A 26,344-nucleotide genomic window follows, 5' to 3' on the forward strand; every position below is an offset into this window, starting at 1 on the left:
AAGGCCTGCCAAGGGCAGAACCCCAGACTGTCCTGCTTCACTGATGTAGTCCATTCAAAAGGGACTCACACCTCAGGAAGGTGTTAGTTCAAAACTTAATCTCTTACTTTTTGGGAGGCATAAAAGAACTTCAAACTGTCACAAGATATATGCCAATAAATGAAATTACCTAGATGAAAAAGACAAATTCTTAGAAGCACATAAACTAATCTATTAATACATCGACTGAAGAAGAAATAGAAGATCTCAACAAACCAATGACTAGTAAAGAGATTGTATCCATAATCAAAACGCTCTCAACAAAGAATAGTTCAAGGTCACATGCCTTCACAGGAAAATTTTAACAAATACTCAAAGAGACTTAACGTTAATTCTGCTCAAACTCTTCCAAAAAACTGAAGAGGAGGGTAAACAAACATAACTCATTCTATAATACCGACATTACCTTTATAGAAAATCCAGATAAACATACCACAAGAAAGGAAAACAACAGACCAAAGTCTCATTAATATAGAAGCAAAATTTCTCAACAAAATACTAGCAAACTGAATCCATGAGCGTATTAAAAGAATTATACATGATGATGAATTGGTAATCATCCCTGATATGCAAGATTGTTTCAACATGAGAAAATCAATTAATGTAATCCACTGCACTAACAGAATGAAATAAAATACATACATGCACATCTCAATCAAAGCAGAAAAGTCATTTGACAAAATGCATCACGTTTTGTAGATAAAAACACTTAGAACACTGGGAATAGATGGAAGCTTCCTCCACATGAAATGGCATATATGAAATTCCCACAGCTAACATCCTATTTATTGGTGAAAGACTGAAAGCCCTCCATGTAAAATGAACAAGATAAAGATGATCACTGTATCTGTTGTTAGTCAACATTGTATGGCAAGATCTTGCTACAGCAATTAGGCATGAAAAAGAAATAAAGTCATCAAAATTGGAAAGGAAGAAGTAAACCATTCCCTGTATCACATGATATTCTATATAAAGAAAATCCTGAAAAATCTACAAAAAATTTCCTAGAACTTATAAATGAATCCAGCAGATTGAAAGGGTACAAGATCAACAACCAATATCAGTAGGGCTTGTATAGATAAACAATGAAAAATTGAAAGAAATGAAAAAAAAAACAAAAAAAAACCCACTCACACTTACAAAGTAAAAAGTAAAATATAAAAGAAAAAACTTAACCAAGTATAACCAAGTATCTAAACAGAATACAACATGAAGGCACAATATTATCTCAAAACTGCTTTATAATAAATATGCAAGAATAGCCAGAAAATAGCAGCTATGTACAGCAGGGGGAGCATAGAGAGATTGAGAGAGGATGAATTTTTTGTCTAGTTTTTAAAATTATCAAAATAATGAAAATGTTCTAGTAATGTTTGAAGTGATAAATACACAAATATGTGATTATGCCAAATACCACTGACTTACGCTTAGGTAGGACTGTATAATTTACTAATACGTATCAATAAAATTGATTTATTTTAAAAAAACACAAACAAACATAGGGAGCAGAAGTAGCTCAAGTGGTTGAGTGCCTGTTTCCCATATACAAGGCCCCAGGTTCAATCCCTGGTGCCTCCTAAAAATAAACAAATGAAAAAAACAACCTCATTGGGGAGCGGGTGTAGCTCGGTGGTTGAGCACCTGCCTCCGCATGTATGAGGTCCTGGGTTAGATCCCCAGTACTTCCTAGAAACAATACCAACAACACAGACCAGGCATCCCAGAAGCCTCTGGCCCTCCTTGAGAGACAAAAGGAACTCCCGGGACACTCCTCCCCTAGCCCCAGCCAGGCGCCCCGATATCAGAGTAAGTTCCAGAGCTCCAGAGCCCAAGCCCATATCTAAGCTGGTGGAAGCTGCCATAAGGTGTCTAATAACCAAGACTGAGAGGAAGGAAAGAAGGAGGGCGCAAAGGCCGAGCAGGACGCCGCCCTCACGGCTGCTGCCCTCCAGCGTCAGCCAGGTGATCAGGAGAGGCCACCCGGCGGGGGCGGTGGATGCTGAGTGACCACTGCTGGAAGGCCAGGACAAGGAGACGGCCAGCGGTGTGTGATGTGCTAGCGGAAATATTGGAAGAGGAACTGACCGTTCCCTGGTGGGGTGTGTGTGTGTGTGTGTAAAAGGGAAACACCCCAGACTGCCTTGCCCAAAGTTTCCAACTCAAAGCCATGTGGCCCTCACCAAGCACGAGCCCTGAGCAGCCCAGAGGGACCCAGGTGGCTCTCAGCTTCTCAGTTGGAAGGGAGGTCCAGGTCCAAGCATGCCCTTTTTTTTTTTTAAGATTTATTTTATCTATTTCACCCCCATCCCCCATTGTCTGCTCTCCGTGTCCACTTGCTGTGTGTTCTTCTGTGTCTGCTTGTATTCTCATTAGGTGGTTCTGGCCACCCATCTTGGGACCTTCCCGAGTGGAAGAGAGGCGATCTTTCTCTTGTGCCACCTCAGCTCCCTGTTCTGCTCTGTCTTCCTATTGTCTGCCCTCCGTGTCTCTTGTTGCATCATCTTGCTGCGCCAGCTCTCTGTGTCGGACAGCACTCCTGTGCAGTGTGGCATTCCTGCATGGAGCAGCACTTCCGTGTGGGGTGGCACTCCCACCCACGCCGGGTGGCACTCCCACGTGGGCCGGCACTCTGTGTGGGCCAGCGTGCCTTCACCAGGAGGCCTGGACATCAGACCTTGGCCCCTCCACATGGTAGACGGGAGCCCAGCTGCTTGAGCCACAGCCGCTTCCCCACGCATGCTCTTAGAGAACCCATCGGTGACCATCAAAACTGGCCATGCGCTAAATCCCGCCGCCTGGTCACCAGGACGGCCAGAGGCCCTGCAACATGACTGCGGGGAAACAATGGGTGCAGCAGGACAGACGTCAAAAATGAGCCCCTCCCAGATGTGGAGGGAGAATGGTTCACTGGTGGGAGCAGTTTCACAAGAGAAGGAAAGAGGCTGGCAGGATATGCAGCAAATTACAGAAACAAGGGCATTACTCCAGGACCCCTGCACAGAGGCTGAACTCAGGCCTTAACCCAAGCCCTGGAGCTAGGAAAGGACAAGATCTCCACGTCTGCACAAGCTCGAAACGCCCCTCCAGATCCTCCCCACCCAGGAAACCTGGGGAAGGAAAGGGGAATGCCACAGCACAGCTCGTGGAAGCAGCGAAGCTTCCCAAAACGTTGGTGACATCAGAAAGGGGCTCTGATAATAAAAGGGAACAACATGGTGGACCCTGCCACTAGGCGAGCGGCCCAAGGACGTGCCAAGCAACTGCCCCTTTTTCCTGAGAAACCAAACCCCGCAAAGTGTTCTCCTATATTCTTAAAGGAAGAGGAGGAAATGGCACTGAAATGGGACTTCTTTAAAAATGGGAACTGGTTCACAAATGAGCACGGGCATCGTTCCCAGGAGCACGGCTATGCATGCAGCTAGAGCAGCACCCCGGGACCCCCTTGTCACTGGGGAGGGACCGTGGTAACGCCGGAGAAGGGGCTGGTAGACCAGTTGCACCATCTCGCCCCTCACGCAGTCACCACCCCAGCACTCAACCTCCTATGGCACAAGCACGGGGCCCCTGCCCTGGGGAGGACAGGTACAGAGACTCGCGGCCATGCCTGAGCCCCTGGACAGGCACGGAGACTTGTGGTCATGCCCAAGCCCCTGGACAATCTAGATATCTACTACTTTTTATGGGTGGACAGAAGCCTTTCCTGTCCAAACAAAGGTCTCCACAGAGGTCTCGAAACACTCTTAAAGGACGTGATCCTGAGGTTTGGGCTCCAGGTCGCTCCAGAGTGACAACGACCAGCACAGGGGCGTTCCAGGACACTGGGTATCAGCTGGAATTTGCCTTCAGCACAGAAACGCCAGTCCTCAGGCGAGGAAGAAAGAGCTGTCCGGGCCCTCAGAGCTCCAGCGCAGCTACGCCCAGGGACAAGGGTGGATGAAGCTCCTCCCGTAGCTCCGAGGACACCTGGCCTGCAAGGGAAGCTAAAACCCGGGGCTTCCAGGCTTGCGCGGGCGACCAGTCCGCCCTGGGAGTCAGGCTTGCTCCCTCCCTTGGAGTCTGAACGACTGACGTGTGTCCTACTGATGGGCTGCCTGTGGCAACCAGGTCTTACTGGCATCCACCGACCTGGAGCTACACCCTTTTATAAACCCGGGAAACTGGGCAAAAGCCCACAGGATCAACCCACACCAGGTGGAAAGGTCCACACCTAACAATCTTAACGACCCACTCTGCTCTTAAATTAGAGAATTATCCACGGAGTCATCACCAGAGCAAAAGGGGCAGCCGAACCCACCCTGAAAAGTTGCAAGATGGCAACTCCCCTCTACTCCTGCAAGCCTCTTTCAGATCTAAAATCGCTGTTCGAGAAAACGGCAGCTCCGTAACTTTTACAGGCCTGGATTTGGGGCTTTAGATGGACTTGCTTTCTTTTTTGTAGTGGGATTTCTGAGAGGTGCAACCTTGCTCTGGATTTGTGGGCCAGGAGATCTCCAGGTTTGTAAAGGACAGCCTGCTCAGCCACACATCTCTATCCCACAGAACCCTTACTGTCCTGAACTGCAAACTCAAAAACGGCAGACCTTTGTCACAGAAGCCTCCCAAGCTCTAGCCTGGAGCCCATTAAAGACTTGCAGCTGTGCCCAGTCCCCTCAGGTCTCCAGCCCATGCAGAGATCCACCAGGTCCCAGACCTGACTGCCTTTTCTGGCCAACGAATCGTACTGAGAGCTGACAGCCCATGTCCATGCTTCAGCTCAAGCCTTACCCAAGCTAATCTCAGGAGACTGGCCATCTCCTGCGTAGGACCCGGAACTACGAATCTCCAGGCCCCATAGTAGGATTTCAAAACACCTGAGGGGCAAATGGGCACCTGTAACTATGTCCACATTCAGCAGGAAGCAAGGACAGAAGCTTGACCTTCTTCCCTCAGAGTTGGTCAAGAACAGGCAGCAGCATATAGACGGGGGCTGTGTGCAGACTGAATCCCACCCAAATCACTACGCGCGAGGGTTTCCACCTAACCCTGTTTAAGCTGTGCTTCTCTCCAGGAAGCAAACTCAGAGGTCCCCGAGCACGAAGAGGAGCCACTGCCCTCCCTACTGACCTTCACTCCTCAGTAAAAGGACCGCTGTCCTGCCTTCGGGGAGCAGGTGCTTCGCGGCCCCCAGTCCACGGTCTCCGTCCTTTGATCTGCTCTGCTTCACTGAGTCTGGTTCCTCTGCTGGTGAGAGCAGCACAGGCAGGAGCCCTGTTTCGAGGGCCGACCCAGGCAGGGCCACTGCAAGGTCACGAGCCAAGCCTCTGCTTCCAGTTGTGGCGACTCCATGTTCCCTTCCCGCTGGTCACTGACAGCTGTCCTTCCTCTTCTAATCTGAGCGGCCATTTAAAAACCACCTTTAGGAAGACGTCCCTGATCTGGCCCCCGCCAAGTGCACTGCTGCCCCTCAGCTCGTGCGGCCACGCGTCTCCGAATCTGTAAGACGCCTGAGAACAGACACCGTGTCTAATCTTCCCCGACGCCCCACACGCAGCACAGAAAAGGTGCAAATGCGTGGAACCGACCGCAGGAGAGACCGAGGCACCTGTACCCAGTCCCCCAAGATGGCGAGTGAGACACACACGGCCCCTCGCCAGGCTCCCGCCACCCAGCAGGAAGGGGCAGAAGCGTCTCTCTCAGAGCTCCAGACAACAGCGAAGGAACCGCCGAGCAGCAGAGGTCATGTGGAGGCCGTGGGGTCTCACGGTGGGTTAGGGGCACGCGTGGAGGGCTCGGGCGTCGTCCTTGCCAGAACAGCTGGGCCACGGGAAGGCAGGGGCTCCGGCAGCCAGGAGCAGAGGACACGGTGTGCCTCCTCCTCTGCGCGGTGCGTGGGTGGGCGGCACCTGCGCTCCAGGTGAGCTGGCTACTGTCCCTGAGCACAGGCTGACGCCAGGTGCGGGGCTGCCTTGGAGGAGGGCAGAGCGGGCCCAGGGCAGTGCCCGCCTCTGGGCCAGGGTCAGGGGAAGGGGGAAGCAAACCAAGGCCGGGGACCGCCCGGTCAGTCGGCAGGAAGCGGCTGGGGGTGGGGGGCTCAGCTCTGTGCGGCGGCAGGCGGTGCGAGCAGCCCACCCCGGGCTCACCCCTGACTCGTGGGCTGAGGTGAGGCTTGGGGCCCGCTGGGCGGCCCGTCAGTGAAGGGGAGCAGTGCTGCTGCCTGCACACCCCACCTGGGGAAGGCCTCGGGTGTCTCTGTGGCCCAGGGTGGGGGCTCGGCCCAGCCTGGGGAGGGGCCAGGAGTAGGCGCTCAGGGGACGGGGCTGACGGCGGGCAGGGCTGGCGTTAGGGCCCAGACAGCAGAGGCTCCGTAGGAGACAAAGCTGCATCGGCGATTTATACACCGTGCAGTGCTTTTCAGAAAGAATCGCTCCTGTGAGAGCATGTAGTGGAGCTGACATTTTCCTACTCGAATGGCTGCTTCCAGCCGACACATGGCAAAGAAACGTGGTTCCTGAAAGACGAACAGTAACTAACACGCACCTGCTGGGCAGCTGGGAAAGCAGCGGCCGCACCTCGAGGGGCCAGCACGCTGGGGCCATGGCGGGCAGCCACACGCAGCCCAGGCCCGGGAGGCAGGCAGAGGCTCGACCCAGAGCGACGACCACTTCTCTCGGCACCCACCCGGCAGGCAGCTCAAGGAGCTGGCGCACCCACAGGAGCGCCGTGTGCAGTGCTGCGGTGGGAAGAGGGGCCGCAGCCCATCGCTGAGCACAAAGCAGTTCATGGTGCACGATATGCTTGTTCCTAACATCCACAAATCTGAGAATTTTCTACCTGGGCTGGAGTGGAAATCTGGTTTTGGTTTTGGTTTGTAAAGAAACTTAACCCTAAAACTAAAATTGGGCAAACATGTACTTCACAAGAGAACGAGCGACTAGGAAGCACGGTGGGAGGCCCGAGTCCTTGCGTTAAAAGCAGCGTGAAATGTTTCCGTGCCGGGCAGTGGGCACCCCTGGCCCCGGGCACAGCCGCCTCCAATGCTCCCTACAGGCTGCGCTGGTGAGGGTGGTACGTAAAGTAAAGCAAATGTGTCGGTACCCCGAGCCCACTTACATTAATTCATCTTCAGGAAATATGTTTGTTCCGCTACCCCGGTCTATCAGGAAGCCCTGAAGAGCAAGTTTATTTCGAAGTTTTCAGACATTCCCAGACAGACAACCAAAGCCTCCTAAAAGACAATGTTGGCCTACTTCTTGGTGTGTGATTCCATTTATAGAAAGTTCTAGAAAAGGCAAACTCATCTTCTGGTGACAAGAGAAGACTCACACAGAGGACAGCTACGGACTAGCCACCCAACATTAACATTTTTGTGTCCTCTTTCAAAACAGCTGCTATGGCCTGGGACAGCCACTGCTGGCTGTCACCCACAGCCAGCCTTTCTGGTCTTTTTTTCTTTTAAAGATTTATTTTATTTATTTCTCCCACCCCCCCTTGTTGTTTGCTCTCATTGTCTGCCCTGTGTCTGTTTGTTGTGTGCTTGTCTTCCTTTTAGGAGGCACTGGGAACTGAATTCAGGACCTCCCATGTGGGAGAGAGGCAACTAATTGCTTGAGCCACCTCCATTCTGTGCTTGTTGTGTCTCTCAATTCCTCGTTGTGTCTCCTTGTTGCATCATCTCATTGCACCATCTTGTTGTGTCATCTCGTTGAGTCATCTCATGTCAGCTCACCACGCCAGCCTGTCACATCAGCTCACTGTCTTGCTCCTCTTCTTTAGGAGGCACCAGAAACCAAACCTGGGACCTCCATAGGTGGGTGCCCGACTGCTTGAGCCACGTCCACTTCCCGCCCCTCCAGTCTTGCCACGCCGCAGCACGCACTGACATGGCAGCTCCAGGTCCTACTGGCTGTTAAACATTCAACTGCCACCCTGCTTACGTAGAGTATTTCAGGGACATGCTGAATCTGGACATTCTGAAGTGCCTATTTAAAATTACGTGCATGTTTCATGGATAAAATATCATTATAAAATCTCTAACGTTAAGACTGTTCACACTTTCCTACACTGTTCCCTCACTTAGTCCTGTGTGGATTTCTGAGCACGCACTCCCTGCTGTCACTCCAAAACTAGACGGTTGTGGCTTTCTGTGGCTTTCTGAGTTTGTACATGAATGGACCCAAACAGTTGGGTCAAGAAAAATGCTAAAAAATGTGTTTCCACCACATGCAGTCCCAGGCCCGCTCAGCCACCAAAGGTGAAAATGATGATGTAAGGAGAGTGATGCCTCAAGGGGCCCCCACAAACACATGGGAAGGAGGCCTGCCTTCCCTGTGAGCGCCAGAACGCCGTCTCCAGACATGCACGGAGCCCAAAGCAGAGGCACCTGGGAGCTGTACATGGCACACTCGGAGTACCTGACTTAGAAGCTGGTCCGGTGACAGCTGGTTGATCCAGCGAGTGTACCGTTCAGTGGAGTTGGGGGGTTCTCTCCTCACTTGGCAACCGATAATCTGTTAAAACACAAACATGAAAATGTCAGTGGCAGTACGTGTCTATATTTACCTTCTTTTATTGAGGTAAAATTCACATCAGCAACTAACCATTATAAAGCACATCCATGCCTTCCCCGTCACCCTAGAAGCACCCACTTCCCACCCCCACCCCGCCCCACCCCATGGCAACCACAGACCTGCTTTCCGTCCCCATCCCTGTGCACCTGCCTGCTCTGGGCACTTCCCACCAGGGGAGCCCGTAACATGGGGCCTTCTGTGTCTGGTTTCTTTCTCTAGCATACTGGTTTCTAGGTTCAGTTGTAGCCCGTACCAGAACTCATCTCTCTCTGGTTTAAGACTGTTGTGTGGACATGCCACAGTTTGCGAATCCTTTTGCCTGCTGATGGACACTTGGGTCGTTTCCACCTTTCGGCGACTGTGAATAATGCTGCTGTGAAAACTCAGGCCAAGTGTCTACGCAAACAAATGCTTTCATTTCTTGGGGCTATAAACCTAGGAGTGGATCTGCTGGAACACATGACAGTTCTACGTTAAACATTTTGAGGAACTGGCCAATTGTTTCCCACGGCGGTGCACCACTCACCACCCCACAGGGAGCGTTCGGAGGCTCCTGCATCCACGGCCTCACCAGCGTTTGCTATTTCACATGTTTTTGACTGCAGCCATCCTAATGGGTGTGAAGCGGTAACTCATTGTGGTTTTATTAATCTGCTTTTTATTAATGTCCAATGACGGTGACCACCTTTTCATGGGCTTCTTCGTCAATTGTCCATCTTCTTTGGAGAAATGTCTATTTTGGTGTTTTGCTCATTTTTAACTGGGTTTCGTCCTTTTGTTGTTGAGTGGAAAGAGATTTTTACATATTCTAGATACTAGAACCTTATCAGAGGGTAAGAGGTCTTTATATATTCTATACTGGGATCTTATCAGATAGATGATTTGCAAATATTTTCTCCCATTCTGTAGTCTGCCCTTTCACTTTTTTGAAAATGTCCTTTAACGTACAAAAATTCTTAATTTTTATGAATTATTTTTTCTTTTGTTGCTTGTGCTTTGGTGTCAAATCGAAGAGCTCACTGCCAAACACAGCCATAAAGATTTCCCCTATGATTTCTTCTAAGAATTGCATGGGTCTTGTTCATATTTCTATCTTTGATACGTTTTGATTTAATTTTGTGTGTGGTGTGAGGTAGAGGTCCACCTTCACCCTTGTGCATGTGGGTCTCCACTGGTCCCGGCTCCATTTATGGAGGAGACTGTTCTTTCGCCATTGGACGGTCTTGTTGAAAGTCAGCTGGTCATAGATGTGAGGGTTTATTGATGGATTCTCAACGGCATCACACTGGTCTGTACATCTGTCCTTGTGCTAGTACTACACCCTGATTGCTGTAGCTCTGTAGTAAGTTTTGAAATAAGGAAACATGAGTACTCGACTTCATTCTTCCTCAAGACAGTTCCGGCTGTTTGGGCCCCTGCGACTGCACATGGACCTGCGGATCGGCTTGGCACTCCTGGGAAGGCTGCTGGCATCTGGGCAGGGAAGGACTGAACCCAGGGACTGCTTGGGGAGTCCTCCTAGTCCATGACCATGGGATGTCTTTCCATTTAATCAGATCTTCTTTAATTTCTTTCAGCAATGTTTTGTGATTTTCAGTATACAAGGCTTTCATTTCCTTGGTTAAATTTATTCCTAGGTATTTTATTATTTGGATGATATTATAAATGGAATCATTTAGTTTCCTTTTTGGATTGTTCATTGCTGGTGTATGAAAACACAACTGGTTTTCTAATGTTGATCTTGTACCCTGCAACTTTGCTGAATTTATTAGCTCTAGTAGATTTCTTGTGGATTCCCTGGAATTTCCTATAGAGGAATCACATCATCAGCAAACAGAAATCGTTTTTCTTCCTTTCTCATTTGGATGCTGTTCTAGTTTACTAAAGGTTGCCAATGCAAAATATCAGAAATGGGTTGGCTTTTTTAAAGGGAATTTATTAGGGTAGGAGCTTACAGCTCGGAGGCCGTGAATATGTCCAAACCAAGGCATTGTTAGAGATGCTGGCTCCCCAAAGCTCACCTGCTCTGCCTTCCCCTCCAGGCTCACGCTCTCCCCAAGCTCGGCTGTGGGTCATCGGGCACAGGGCCCGTCTCTTTCAGCCGCACAGGGCCTCTTCCTGTGTCTTTGTGCTCCACTTGACTCCAGCCTGTCAGAGTTTCTCTGTGTTTGTCACATTTCTCTGGGTGTCCCTGCTTTTAGTCCTTCATTTATAAAGGATTCCAGGTAGAGGATTAGGATCCACCCCAGGCCCCACCATCTAATCAAAGGCCCTTATCTGAAGCCATCTCATCAAAAGGTCCCACATAAACAGGTTTACATGCACAGGAATGGCTGAGCTCAAGAACATCGTTTTCTGGGGACCAGAAAAGCCTCCCACCAGCACGGATGCCCTGTTCCTTCCTGCCTGGCTGCCCTGGTCAGGACTCGCAGATCGACGTTCAGAGCCGTGGTGAAGGAGGCACTCTCCTCCTGCTGGCGACCTTGCGGGAAGCTTCCGTGTTCCACCGGACAGGACCCTTTATCTGGTTCAAGACGGTCCTGTGTACTCCTAGTTTGCCGAGTGTCTTTATCATGAAAGGGTGTTGGATTTTTGCCAAATGCTTTTTTGCATCAAGTGAGATGACTATGTGGATTTCTCCCCTTTGTTCTATTAATGTGGTATAGTACATGGATTGATTTTTTTGTCAAACCACCCTCTCATTCCTGGAATAAATTCTGTGAATAGTCCTTTTAATGTGCTGCTGGATTTGGTTTGCGAGTATTTTGTTGAGGATTTTTGCATCTATATTCATAAGGGATATTGGGCTATAGTTTCCTTTTCTTATAATGTCTTCAACTGGCTTTGGTATCAAGGTAAATGCTGGTCACACAGAATGAGTTAGGAAGTGTTTTCTCCTCTTCTGTTTTTTTGGAAGAGTTTGAGAGGCATTGGTGTTAATTCTTCTTTGAATTTTGGTAGAATTCACCAGTGAAGCCATTTAGTCCTGGACTTTTATTGTTGGGAGGTTTTGATTACTGATTCAATCTTTTTGCTTGTTACAGTTCTGTTGAGACATTCTAATTCTTCTTTAGTCAGTTTCGGTATTTGTGTGTTTCTAGGAATTTGTTCATTTCCTCTAGGTTGTCCAAGCTGTTGACACACAATTGTTCATAGTATTTTCTTTCTTTCTTTTTTTTTTGTCTTTATTTTTTTAATGTTACATTTAAAAAAATGAGGTCCACATATACCCCCCCACATAGTAGTTTCTTATAATCAGTAGTAATGACCCCACTTTCATTTTATTTTAGTTATTTGCATGCTCTTTTCATCAGTCTAGCTAAAGTTTTGTCAATTTGTTGATATTTTCAAGAAAACAGCTTTTGAGTTTTCAATTCTCCCTATTGTTTTACTATTCTCCATTTTGTTTCTCTTTGCTCCAATCTTTATTATTACTTCACTTCTACTGGTTTTGGGTTTCATTTGGTCTTCTTTTTCTAATTCCTTAAGGGGTAAAGTTAGGTTAATTGCTATCATTGCATCTGATAAATTTGTTTATATTGTGTTTTCTTTAATATTCATCTGCAAGTATTTACTAACTTTCCTAGTAATATCTTTGATCCATTGATTAAAAGTGTGTTAATTTCCATATTTTAAAATTTTCCTGTTTCTCTTCATTTATTTATTCCTAGCTTCATTCCATTATCACTGGAGAAGATACTTTATATTATTTCAGTTCTTAAAAGTGTACTGAGAATTGTTTTATATCCCAACTTATGGTTTATCCTGAAACGTCTTCCAGGTGCCCTTGAGAAGAATGTGTATTCTGCTGTTGTTGGATGGAGAGTTCTGTGTATGTCTGTCAGATGCACTTGATTCATGGTGTTGCTCAAGTTTTCTGTTTCCTTATTGAACTTCTGTCTAGATGTTCTATCCATTATTTAAAGTGGTATTGATGTTTCAACTTTTGTTGTAGAACTATTTCTCACTTCAATTTTGTCAAGGTTTGCTTCATATATTTTGGGGCACTGTTGTTCAGTGTTTACATCTTTATAATTGTTACAATCTTCTTAATTCACCCTTTTATCAGTATATAATGTCCTTCATTGACTTAAATCAATTTTTTACGTAAAATCTATTTTGTCTGCTATTAGAATAATCCCCTACCCAGTTCTCTTTGGTTACTATTTGTACAGAATATCTTTTCTATCCTTTAGTTTTAACCTATTTGTATCTTTGGGTCTACAGTAGGAGTTCTTAACAAGGGGTCTGTGAGCCTGAATTGAAATGCAAAAAAACATTATTCTTGTGTGGTGCAAGTGTGATATGTTTATTGAATAATAGTATAGTGTGGACTTAGTAGGGGGTCCATGGTTTTCAACTGACTGGCAAAGGGGTCTGTGGAACAAAAAAGATTAAGAACCCCTGGTCTAAAGTGAGTCTCTTGTAAGTAGTATACAGTTGGATCATGTTTTATTTTAATTCAGTTTTCTAATCTCTTTTAGTTGGTGAATTTAACTCATTTACATTTAAAATGATTATTGATAATGAAGGACTTCTACTATTATTTTCTAGATGTCATATAATTTTTTGTTCCTTAATTCCTCCAACACTGCCTTTTTTGTTTGTTCTCCTTCCTATTGTACTTTGACTCCCTCCTCATTTCCTTTTCTCTATATCTTTGGCTATTTTCTCTGTGGTTACCTGGGGATTGCAGTCAGCACCCTCAGTGCTGCCCTCTAGTCTGAGCTGATACCACCTCGGCTTCAGGGCTGCACTGACTATGCTCCTACCCAGTTCCATGCCCCCCTCTGCGCTGTCACAAATCACATCTTATACACTGTATGCCCAATAACAAAGTTTGACTGGCAGAGATTTTTCAAATCTCTGAGTAAAAGACGCAGACAAAAAAAAGCACATACTGCACGATTCCTTTTAAATGAAATTCTAGAAAATGCAACTAATCTATAGTGCAGCAGGCAGGTCAGTGTGTGCCTAGATTGGGGGCGGGGAGTGGAGAGTGGGAAGAGGCTGGAAGGAAGAATTACAAAGGTGTATACATATGTGGAAACTACAGTGTACATTTTTAGGATGTGCAATTTATTGGTATACCAATTATACATCAATAAATCCCCAGTTCTCCTCTCAAATAAAGAAATTGTAGAACTAAAAAATACAATAATTGAAATTAAGTGCCCCTTAACAGAAGTAACAGAAAACTGGACAGAGCTGAAGAGGTAATTAGTGAGGCAGAAGACAGACTTATAGGAAATATCCAAGGTAAGCCCAGAGGGGGATACAAAGTAAAGAAACTGTAAGAAATATATGACAGAATGAAATGTCTGAATTATAACTAGAGTCCTAGAAAAAAAAAATAATGGGCTGGAGGAGAAAAAGAGAGAATATGAATGAGGCAGGAAACAATATTTGAAGAATTTTCCAAACTGATAAAAGACATGCTAGTCAACCCAAGGAAAATAAATACAAGAAAAATTACTACCAGAAACATCATAGTAAAACTGCTGAAAAACAAAGAGAAAATCTGAAAAGGATTAAGAGAAAATTGCCTTCAAGGGAGCAATAATAAGACAGAAAGTTAACTTCTAAAAAAAAAAAAAAAAAGGCAGCAGCTGCCAGAAGACAACGGAGCCACACTTGAAAACAGATCAAACGAGCAGTCACAGCCCAGAATTCTACACCCCGTGAACGTATCCTCCTAAAGCAAAATGGACTAAGACACTTGAGTCGGAAAGACGGCGCCCCCGGCAGCCCTGAAGCGCTGGTTCTGCTCCTGCCTGTTTTCCTCCTGCGCTGGCTCATTCCCAGGAGGGTGGCTGTCGACAGCTGACCGAGGGCTGGGCGCCCGTCCTGGGAGCGGCTTCCTCGGGCTCCCGGTATTTTCTCGAGTCCCCCCAAGCCTCGGGCAGCCCCGAGCCCTGCGGACCTGCGGGCGCGCCTGTCACCGCCCAGCTTCGCTGCCTTCCTCGGGCTCCCGGTATTTTCTAGAGTCCCCCCAAGCCTCGGGCAGCCCCGAGCCCTGCGGACCTGCGGGCGCGCCTGTCACGGCCCAGCTTCGCTGCCTTCCTCGGGCTGCCGGCACCCGGCTGGGTGTTGAGGCCACGGAGTGGGCAGGGGCAATCCTGGACCACCCCGCTGCAAGCACGGCGGCCTCAGCCAGGAGGCGAGGCTCCACGACAGGTCAGCCGACAGGTCAGCGGGCACAGCAGCCAGAGGCCAGGCCCTGGGAGCAGAGGCCCCTCCCTCCCGGGCCCCTCCCCGGGCCCCACACCAAGGCCTCCGCACACACTTGTTTCTGCTGCCCCCTTACCTCTCCCTTGTCCCTCTGCTCCTGCGTTTCCTTCTCCTCTTCTGTTTTAGCCAGCAAGAACTGCCAACAGCCAACAGGCTGCCCTGCTGTTCTTAGCGCAGACGAGTTCCTCACTCGTAACTTTAAAAGAACATTGATGGGGAAGTGGACGAGGCTCAACAGACAGGGTGTCCGCCCACCACATGGGAGGTCCACGGTGCAAACCCCGGGCTTCCTGACCCGTGTGCAGCTGGCCCATGCGCAGTGCTGATGCACGCAAGGAGTGCCCTGCCATGCAGGGGTGTCCCCCGCATAGGGGAGCCCCACGTGCAAGGAGTGCGCCCTGTAAGGAGAGCCGCCCTGCGCGAAACAAAGTGCAGCCTGCCCAGGAATGGTGCCGCACACACGGAGAGCTGACGCAGCAAGATGACGCAACAAAAAGTCGCAGTTTCCTGGTGCAACCTGACAATGCAAGCGTACCCAGAAGAACACACAGTGAATGGACACGGAGAGCAGACAACAGGGCGGAAGGGGAGAGAAATAAATAAAATAAATCTTTAAAAACAAACAAAAAACAAAAGACAAATGACCCAATTAAAAAATGGGCAAAATACCTGAATAAACATTAAAAAAAAAGTACATTGATGTAACAGTTTATATCTTTTTCAAAATAAATAAATAAATTCCACATACTCAAAATGGTTATACATCAGAAATGGTCCTTGGCTTTTTTTCTTTTCTGTAGGTCAATGACCCTGTCCAGAAATAAGTGTTTCCCCCACCTGGTCTGGCCAGCACCTCTTTCTTTTAACTGTGCATTCATTTCCTGGTGTTGCCTACATCGCACTGCTGAACAGAAAGGATTTTGAGGAGAGAGAAAAGGAAAATGTGGATTAAAAGCTGTAAGACAGAAACCACCAGTTGTGGAGGCACTGCAAGCACAGAGGTAAAGAGGCTTAACCGCACACCAGCGCCCGGGCGAGACCCTCGACTCCACGCCATGGATAGCTGCCACCGGTGGAGGACGAGCGAAGCACCCCGCACAGCCAGCCCGAGCAGGTGCGGGCGCCGCCGGTCTCCAGCGTGGGGTCCCGAGCCCCCGCCCTCCTCCGACGGCCTCCTGCCTCCGCTGAGAGTGACCACCCCGAGTTTGAGGTGCAGATAACAAGAAACTGCTGCTGTGGAGGACGACGCTGCGGGCCCACCAGTCGCGAGCGCCGGGCTGGAAGCACCCAGACCCTGCTCCTTGTGGAGGCCTGCGGCGAGACGCCTACCAGCCTGCCAGCGGCCCACCCCAAGGGCGGCTGCGGGGATGCGGGGTCCTGCCCTGCACAGAGGCCTGAGGTCCTGCTCAGAGCACCCGCAGGGGAAGAAGCGCACGAAGTACTTTGCGCCACACGAGGCTTGGAGGCTCTTGAGGCAGAGGCCTGCCTGCCCACCTGGTGAGCGATGAGCGTGTGTGCGACAAATGTGCTAGCACGGGGCTGGCGGCGCTTCCCAGTGCCATGGAGAGAAGCCGCCAGCCGGGGGTCCTGGCTGGAAGGGAGCGGCTGAAAGCCTCGGCCAGCAGGCGGAGCAGGAGCAAAGTTCTCCGAGCCCGCCACGGGAGCAGGGCCGCCAGCATCTGGCAACTTGGCTGGAAAAAAGCCAAACGAGGGTCGGCCGGTGGCACGGAGGGCTTGCTGGCAGTGGGCGGCTCCGGGCAGCCACTCGCCCTTCCCACACGTGGCGTCCGCGCCTGCGGGACTAGGGTCTGCGCGGCCCGCCTTGACCTGGAGGTCAGAGACCTATGGGTCGTAAAAAGCACGGTGGCTCCCGCCATTCCCTGGGGCCCCTGCTCTCAGAACACTGCGCCACACGGCGCGGAGAGGCCGCCGCCAGCCTCGGCACGAGACGCAGCCGCAGGGACAGCGGTGTCCTTTGAGTCCCCGTCCACCGAGGACGTGGGCGTGACAACATGGCCAGGACTGCCTCCGGGAGCTGCCTGCCTTCTTCCGGGGACGGTGCTCAGGCCAGCGGCGCGCCCAGCAGCGTCACGCCTCATGCCCCCGCTCCACAGCCACGGCGCCTCCCCTCCTGAGGGGGCCCAGTTTGGGGAACGAGCAGCGTGGCCCCCCGATGAGAAGACAGCCTGCCCTTAGGCACCCCCGTTCCTCAGCGGGAACAGCCTGCGGGGTCCCTCAGGCACGGGGCGGGCCCCAGGGGTCTCGGCAGGCCCCCGGTGGAGCCCAGGACAGGGACGCCGGTTTCCAGGGAATGTGGCGCTCGGGCTGCAGAGGCAGCCGGTCCATCAGGGCTGAGACTCGGGGTGGGGGACTGGCCACCCTCTGGTTTGCAGACATCCCCTGTAAGCAACGAAGGAAACGGAACGCCTGCCCCTCCCTCACGCTTACGGCGCCCTTTCCCACCATCTCACTTGAACCTTGATGAAACCAGTGAGGAAGCACCCCAGCCAAGGGCAGGTGAAGTAGGGTTGTGGGCAGTCGTGTGCTCTACCCTGGGCATGTAAGGGCAGCCCAGGACGTAGGGAGCCCTGGGTGTGCAGGAGGCTCCAGGCATGTAAGGGGAGCCCTGGTGTGTGAGGGGGCCCTGGGTGTGCAAGATGACCCTGGTGTGTGTAACAGAGACCTGGGTGTGTAACAGAGACCTGGGCGTGTAAGGGGCCCCATGCCGTGTAACAGACCTGGGCGTGTAACAGACCTGGGCGTGTGACGGAGCAGAAACTGTAAGCTGATCGTGTGTCCTGGTCCTCACCAGGGCTTGGACACCGATGCCCAGTGGAGAAGCTCCTTCCCCAGACCACACAGCCGGGCGTGTGGCCAGGACCACGTGACCAAGGGGAGCCCGCCTGCCCCCTCACACCTGGGCCCTCACACCTGCTTGAACCTCCCAGTCACACCTGCCCTGACCTCGACTGAACACAAGGGGCAGTGCAGACCCTACTCGCCAGGTACCCGCCTCCGACCTTTCAGAGAGACGTGAGTCTGGGCTGAGGATTGTGCTGAAGGAAAAAAGAAACAGGTTGCTTCTGACCCTACTATCAACTCTCCTGGCCACTGACCTGAGATAAAATACTCGCTGTCCCCACCAGGGCGAAGGCAGCACCTGGCAGGGTGGCCCTGGTGGGCACTGGGCCCTGAGCCGCTCATCACACCTGCCCTGAGCGCGGGCAGACCTGCGCCTTGCGCAGGAGACCCTGGTGCTCTGGCTGGCACAGAGGCTCTCGCTTGGCAGTGCGCTGGACCCAGGACCCCGTCAGCCTGCACCCAGAACGGAGCCCTGCTGGCCTGCTGACCCACCGGACTCACCACGGGAGGCTCAGCGCACCGGCAGCATCAGCCTCAGCGGGTGCCTGGCTGGTTCGGCCCAGGCTCGCTGGGGCAGCATAGCCTGGATGGCTCGGCGGGGGCCACACTCCCACATACGCGGTAGTGCAGCTGTGCCCTGGGCTGAGCCCATGCAAGGACTTTCTCAGAGGACGCGCCACACAGGCTGGGTCAGCAAGCCCAGAGGTCGGACGTGCAGCGTCTGCCTTGCACGACTCCGGGGTTTACGCCACCTGCCAGCCCAGGACGCGCTCTCACCCAGCACCTCCAGGTCACGGGAGGGAGGAGGCGGAGGAGGGGGCCGGGCAGAGGGAGGCCCAGAACCCCTGCGAGACGGAGCTGGACCTGCAGTTGGTGTGAGTGCCAGTCCACGATGTACACAGTATGCAGTCCCCTGTGTGCATGTGATATGCGCAGTCCACGTGTACACATACACGCTCTGCAGAGTCCACATGTACACACGCGTGCTCTGCACAGTCCACATGAGCACACAAATGATATGCTGCCTACATGAATGGTATGCACAAGCCATGTGTGCACATACATGGTACGCACACAGGCCACACATGCATATACAGGGCATGCAGTCTATGCAGGCACATACATGACATACACAAGCCCACCTGTGCATACATGGTATGCACAGCTCACACACACGGTATGCAGTATACGCAGGCACATACATGATACACACCACCCACACACATACATGATATGCAGAGCCCACACATGCACATACATGATATGCAGAGACCACACATGCACAAACATGGTATGCACAGCTCACAGAAGCACATACATGATACACACTGTCCACACACATACATGATATGCAGAGTCTACACATGCACATACGTGATATGCAGAGACCACACATGCATATGTGCAAGATCCACGATGGTGGGACGGGGAAGTCTGGTCCACGGATCTGAGAGCCCAGGCCAGAGACCAGAAACGTGAGCTGGAGGATTGGGAAACAGCAGTGAGGGCAGACTCTTGCTGGCCAGCTCTTTCCCTGCAGTTTACACATTCCCGGGAGAAGGAGGAACCTCTGGGAGAAGAAAACAAATGAACAACACGACTTCCTCAAGGGTGGCTCCACACGCACATGTAAATGCAGCCTCACTGAAAGGGGAAGGGGCAGGCATGTTGTTGACGGGTAGTTCTCCTTTCTTTGGAAATGAGCTCAAAATCAATGGTTTCACAGAATTTAAAGGTCAATGCACGAAAAAATCCAAAAGACTAGTTTTAAAGCAGCAATGAAACCAAAAAAGTTCCAAAATCCCCCCAAAATATTACCCTGAAATTACTATGTACTACTCTAGAATTACAGGGTTTGTTTGTTTTCCTTAGTTTTTCAGATTTAGTATACTTTCATACTGTAAATTTCACCCATTATAAGTTTACAATTCAATGATTTTTGGTAAATCGACAGAATCGTGTGATTTCATACCAATCCAATGTTAAGACATCCCCATCACCCCAGAAGTCCCCTTCAACCCATCTACAGTCACAATTACCCCCAGCCCCCAGCAACCACTGTGCTGCTTTCTGCCTCTAAATGTGCCATTTCTGGGCATTTTATATAAATGGAACCGTACAAATGAAATAGCCTGGCTTCTTTCATTTGTACGGTTTTTGAGGGTCGGCCACGCTGTAGCCTGTCTTCCCCACTTCTCTCCTTTCCAGCTGAGCCACCCGTTCTACAGTTGTGCATTTTGTTCATCCAGTCACCATGTAAAAGCCATTTAGATGCCTTCTAGTTTTTGGCTGTTGTGTATAACGCAACTGTTAGCATTTGTGTCCAGTCTTCACGTGGACATATGTTTTCATTGCTCTTGAGTACATTTCTAGGAGAGGAATTGCGGGGTCTGTGCTAAGTTTATGGTTAATGTTTTAAGGAACTGACAAACTGTTTTCCACAGCGGCTGCATCACTTTACAGTCCCACCAGCAACACACAGGGTTGCTGTTTCTCCACACCCTCCCAGCACGTGGCTGCTTGTCTTTTCAGCCTGAAGGTTCTTTGGTGAGCAGCGGCAGCTCCTCGAGGTTTCTGCACCTCTTGCAGTTCTCCGTAGTTATTCATGTGGTCTATTCAAGTCCGTCCCTTCTTATTGAGTTGTGAGCATTCTTTACATATTCTGGGTACAGTTCTTTTTATCATTTATGTGATTTACCTAAATTCCCTCCCAGACTTTTTGTTTTGTTAGTAGTGTATTTTGAGAAGCAAAAGTGCTTAAATTTAAGTGAACTCCACACCTCATTATTTTTTCTTATGACTCTTGCTTTGAGTGTCTTATCTAAAAACTTTAAAAAACCAATTTTATTCACACACCATCTAAAAACTCTGTGCCTAACCTTAGAAGTTTTCCTAAGACACACAAGTTAAAAAGCTCAGGGAGCTAGATGGCTAGCTGCTCACAGGACAAGCTCTGTAAAATTATTTATACAAAGCAGGTGAGGGTCTTGCTCACTAAATTAACACGTGGCTTCTGCTCCTGCGGGAGCTAGAAGAGAGGCGCCGCAAAGGTGGCTGATAATAGCTTGTTAGGAAGGCCTGGCCCCGGCGCTGCACCAGTGCACCCGAGCCCCTCCCCTGCTCCCCTCCCCTGTTTCCCTCCCCTCGCTGATCTACCTCAGTTGTCCTCCAACTGGGGTACACGTCCTCTGCGGCCCCGGACGACTTTCCCAGGGCTAGGGAGCAGCCCTGCAAGCTCTGACCCTTTTAAGGGAATCGAATTTCAGATCTTTTACTTCTGAGCATGCATGGATTCCCCTTTCCTGCCTCTTATTTCCCAAAACACCTGCTCTTTCTTGCTCCACGGGAGGGGGTAAGGGGAGGCTGGCTGCCTCATCTGTCCTGAATCTAATCCCGACACGCTGCTCTGGGGTGTTAGAGCGACCACTCACAATGCTGCTTTCACGAAGCCTTTGAACCATGAGGAGAGCCACGGCCATCTCAGAGGGGTCGTGCCTGCAGGTGAGAGTGCGGTGTGGGTCGAAAGGGGCACTGGCTGTGGTGACAGGAGCCAGGCAGAGGCCAGAAGCACTGGGCGCGGCAGCAGAGGCTCCGCAAAGTCCTGACAACCGTGGTGCCTCTTCGTATTTCAGCACGGGCTTTGTTTTCTTAATGCTCTCTGGGTCATACTGAGAGGAAAGAAAAGAACCCACCAACATTCAAAGCACACATGATGGTGCTGACTCCTTTAAACTCACCAAAATGCTCTGCAGGACTATGAAAATCTTTAAGTCACCCCAAATAAAGTCTGTGGATAAAAATTTTACATGATTTCTTTTCAATTCAGTGTGCATTACCCAAATAAGGTGGTTAAAATCTATTATTATTTATTAAATTATAAATGTGAAGTTTTTAATAGTTACATTTCTACCTTAATTTATCACATAAAATTCACTGTATTAGTCAGGGTTCTCTAGAGAAACAGAATCAACAAGAGATATCCGTCAATAGTATGTGATTCTATAAGAGGCTCTCACGCAGCCGTGGGGATGCACAAGTCCAGGTTCTGCAGGCAGCTGCAACCAGGGGCTCCAATGAAAGTCCAGTGAAGGTTCTTGATGAGTTCTGGGAGACGTCGGCTGTCCAAAGACGAGCTGGGAAATTCTCTCTCAATGCTGGAATCACTTCTCCTTTTGAGGCTTTCAACTATTTGGGCTAAGCATCACTCATTGCTGATGGCAATCTCCCTGACTGATATAATTACAACCAGCTATCTATGACTTTCCACTGCAGTAAAGTCAATGGTGACTAAAGTCCATAAATGTCCTTGTATTACAGTTAGCCCAGTGTTTGCTTGACCAAACAAGTGGACACAATTACCTGGCCTAGTTGACACAATAGCCTAACCATCACATGCATCATATTTTCTACCTCTAATTAATAAAAAAATGTATTTGCTAGCTGCCAGGGGGACTGATTTTTACGACTCTATTCCTTTCTCACTGATTAAATATCCAAGAAAAATTGACTTCTATTGAAATAATTATTTATGCCTTTTTTTAAAAATTATTTATTATTTTTTTTAAAATTACATTATGAAAAATATGAGGTCCCATTCAACCCCACCGCCCCCGCCCCCCACTCCCCCCACAGCAACACTCTCTCCCATCATCATGACACATCCATTGCACCTGGTAAGTTCATCTCTGAGCATCACTGCACCCCATAGTCAATGGTCCACATCATAGCCCAGACTCTCTCACGTTCCATCCAGTGGGCCCTGGGGGGATCTATAATGTCCCGTAATTGTCCGTGAAGCACTTTTAAACACAAGTCTTGCTGTAGCTTAAAAGTGCCCTGAATTCCCACCCGGAGGCAGCTTCTCCTTCCTCGCCCTCGACTAGGGCGGCTGAGGCTCCTGGGGCCACAGCGGGCAGTGGAGGAGCTCGAGTCCCAGCCTGCAGAGGCCTCGGCCCGGGGCGCACCAGTGAGGACACAGGCCCAGCGAGAGCCGCCCCCACAGGGGAGCCGTACATGGGAAACGGGCTGGTCTCAGCCACAGAGTTCTGGCCTGCTTTGCTTCTCAGCAAAAGGAAGCTGATAGAATCTCCTCTAATATTCCTAAAAGCCCAGCTCTAGTTCAGCAAGTACACGCAAACCTTCTTTTTGGTGAATGATTCAAATCACTGAGCAAAGGAATGGTCTATGTTTTCAAAACTCCTCATTTCATAAAGTATCTGAGCAATCTTCCACTGCTTTATTGCAAGTTTAAGTAGTGGGAAACACCATGTAGATTTACTCTTTTCCGGTAATTTATTTTTTAAAGAGGATAATTTTATACACTTAAAATTGTATTATTTTAATCTTGGTTGTTCATGGGACCCATTATATAAAATTTGTTCCTTAAGAAGCCAAAGAGACATGACAGCTAAATGCAACATCTAATTCTGAATTGGATCCTGGGCCAGAAAAAGAGCATTAATAGAATAACTGGTAAAAATTGAAAAAAGTAGATTAGAGAATAGGAATATATTGATGTTAATCTCCTGATCTGACTGATACACTGTGGTTATGTCAGAGAAAGTCCTTGTTTTTAGGAAATACAAACTAAAGGAGTGTGGTGGTTTGGAGCTGTAAGTACCCCAGAAAAGTTCTCAAACGAAACCCACTCCTGTGGGCGTGAACCCACTGGAAGCAGGACCTTTCGAGGCGACTTCAGTTAAGGTGTGGCGCAGCCCCATCAGACGGGTCTGAATCCTATTACTGAAGTCCTTTATAAGCAGAATGAAAGTCAGACAGGGAGAGAGAAAGCCATGGGAAGCGAAAAGCTGACTCAGAAGAGGGGCGAGGCCAGCAGGCGCTGCCAGGTGCCACGCGGCAGAGGAGCCAGGGTCGCCCGCAGCTGACTTCAGGAAGAAAGCAGTGTCTGATGATGCCTCGATCCGGACATTTTCCAGGCCTCAAAACTGCAAGCTGGGAAGCGGCTGTGGCTCAACCAAGTGGCTCCCATCTACTATACAGGAGGTCCAGGGTTTGATGCCCAGGGCCTCCTGGTGAGGGTAAGCTGGCCCACGCAGAGCGCCGGCCCATGCGGGAATACTGCCCCATTTGGGAGTGCCGCCCTGCGTGGAGATGCCGCCCAGCACAGGAAAGCCACCCCACGCGGGAGTGCCGGCCAACGCTGAGAGCTGACACAGTAAGATGATGCAACGGGAGACACAGAAGAGAGAAAATAAGAACACGTAGCAGAATGGGGAGTTGAGGTGGTACAAGACAGTAATCACCTCTCTCCCACTCCGGAAGGTCCCAGGATCAGTTCCTGGAGCTGCCTAATGAGAAGACAAGCAGACACAGAAGAACACACAGCAAATGGACAGAGCAGACAATGGGTGGAGTGGAGGGGAGAGAAATAAAAAAAAAATAAGTCTTTAAAAAAACAACAAACAAAAAAATCCCTGCAAGTTATTAGTTAACGAATTCCCATAGTTAAAGCCAACACATTATGGTACCTGCTTCTGGCAGCAAACACACAAACACACACAGAGCAGACATTAGGTGAGACTGGGATGTGTGGCAAATGCCTGTGTGCATGTGCGTGTACAAGTGTGCATGTGTGCACACACACGCTAGCCTGTGTGCATGTGTGTGCGTGCATGTTGGCCTGGGGGGAGGAGCCTGGAAACGAGGGTCAGCTGAGGAGCAGGCCGGTGGTCTCTGGTGAGGCGAACGCCCGCTCGGGCTGAGGGAAGTAGCGCAGGCTCCAGTCCTGTGCAGGGCAGTGCCCACAGCCTGTCAGCACAGCGACAACTCAGGGAGAGACCCAGTCACAGTGCAAGTCTGCATTCAGGGCACCAATAAAAAGCTTTCAAAAATGAAAGCAAGAACCACCTTTTTCAGAAAAACCAGAGCTGGAACAATTCTTCACAAGGAAAGGTTACAGATGCTCTCCAGGGGGAGGACGAGGCGCCTCCCAGAGGTCTGGGTCCACACGAGGCAACGAAGAGCGGAGAGGAAGGCGGCCACGTGTGGCTACAAACCACCACCATCCACTCCTCAGAGTAGCCCCTCCCTTACTGGTTTGTAGAAGTTTCTAGAAACTTTTGTTCAGATGTCACCTCCTCATGTTTACTCGTAGGAGGCTTGCTGCCGCTCAGAACAGTTAGTTTCTGAAGACGACTCTAACCGGTTCTAGTCGCCGAGCAGCCAGGCCTCCATTTTAGGGCCAGGTATCATTTCAACGAGCACGCGTCACTTCACCTCGCCTTTCGCAAACCACACTGGCCCGCCCCGCCTCGCCCGTGCTTGGCCACGCGCTAGGCTGCCTTCCCTGGACGGTGAAAGACCCCAGCACGCGCTGCCCAGGAGGCTGCTCTGACTTGTGCCTCTGGGCTCCTTCCTGGTCAACCAGGAATAAAACTCTCCTCGAAATCCTGGCTTCCGTGCGCATCAGGCAAACTGTCCCTCTTGGCAGCCACATGTGAATACAGAAGACACTCCCCCATCTGTGGTCTCTTTCATAAGACGGTCGACTGCTTGTTGAAATAAAAGCAATAGACACAGGGAGGGGAAGCCAGACGGCAGCTGAGAAAGGTGCTCCTGGAGCGCTCCTGCTGCAGGGCAGTTAGCATCACGCAGAGCACCTAAGGCACCTGGGGGGGGCCCCAGGAGACTGGAGAGCATCCTGCAACGTCCTTGAAAGAATGGAAAGAGGAGACTGCCCATCTGCAGAGAACATTCGTGAGCAGAGCGCTCCACGCCCCGGCGGTCTGTGCCCATGGCGCAAGCCACCACGGGAGCTCTTTCAAGGCTGGAATTGGAAGCTCCACTTGCCAAAAATGTGGGAGGAAGAGACGGCTGGGAACCAGCTTTATCTGCTGGTTAGTAAGCTCAGCTGGCTGAAGCATAACCCTAAGAACAGCTAACGTTTGAGCCTGTCCAAGTCGGAAAGCCTCCATCCCGGCACGAGAGGAAGCAGGGCTGACTGAGAATCGCAGTGATGGTAGGACCGGCTTCCTTCCACCCAGACCAGCCTGCAGCACTAGCCTAAGCCCCAGAGCCCCTGTGGCAGGGAGGAAGCTGGAGGACCTGCGCCACATCTCTGGGAAACTGCAGACCACACTGCAGAGGCTGGTGCCCATCTTCCACTCGTGGCGCAAACCGCCTCAGGAGCTGTTCCATGGCTAGAGTTAGAAGCGCCATTTCCCATGAATGAGAGGAAGAGAGGATTGTCCACCAACTTCAGCTACTGACTAGTGGACTCACTAAAGTGTAGTCCTAGGAACAGCTAGGGTTTGAACCCGACCAAGTTGGAAAGAGACCGGTGGCCACCATTTTGACTCCGTCCCCAGCATAAGGGGAAGCTGGGCTGATGGAAATTCCGGTGAAGTTAGGGACCAGCTTCTTTCCACCAAGATTGGCTGGCAGCACTAGCCTAGGCTCCAGCCCCACCTCCAGCAGGGAGGAAGCTGGCGGGACCTGCACCAGTGTCTCCAGGTAACTGCAGGTGCTTTTGGCTGGCACAGACTGAATAGCCAGACACCTGGAGTGGCATCCCCATACCCCAATAACACAGGAGAGGAGCTGGGTTTCCTTGGCCTCTCCAGGCAACTGCTGGCATTTTCAGCCCACAGGAACTGGTTTTTTGAGTGCCTTCAAGTCCATCTCCACCTCTGCCCTCCCCTAAGATA

General features: G+C 50.2%; 1 protein-coding gene across 7 annotated transcripts in view; it reads right to left on the bottom strand.

Annotated features, from left to right (window-relative positions):
• Positions 1–26,344, bottom strand: part of B3GNTL1 (UDP-GlcNAc:betaGal beta-1,3-N-acetylglucosaminyltransferase like 1) — a 205,919-nt gene that overhangs the window by 53,697 nt on the left and 125,878 nt on the right. For all 7 annotated transcript variants that reach the window (XR_009182581.2, XR_009182583.2, XR_009182584.2 and 4 more), the window contains one exon: positions 8,430–8,525. Coding sequence is in view for 2 of the 7 variants with exons in the window: in XM_058284973.2 (XP_058140956.1) it covers positions 8,430–8,525 (96 nt within the window). In the remaining 5 variants the exon portion in view is untranslated. The remainder of the gene's footprint in view (positions 1–8,429; positions 8,526–26,344) is intronic.

Source organism: Dasypus novemcinctus, chromosome 21, assembly GCF_030445035.2.
Source record: "Dasypus novemcinctus isolate mDasNov1 chromosome 21, mDasNov1.1.hap2, whole genome shotgun sequence".
Classification (NCBI taxonomy): Eukaryota; Metazoa; Chordata; class Mammalia; order Cingulata; family Dasypodidae; genus Dasypus; species Dasypus novemcinctus.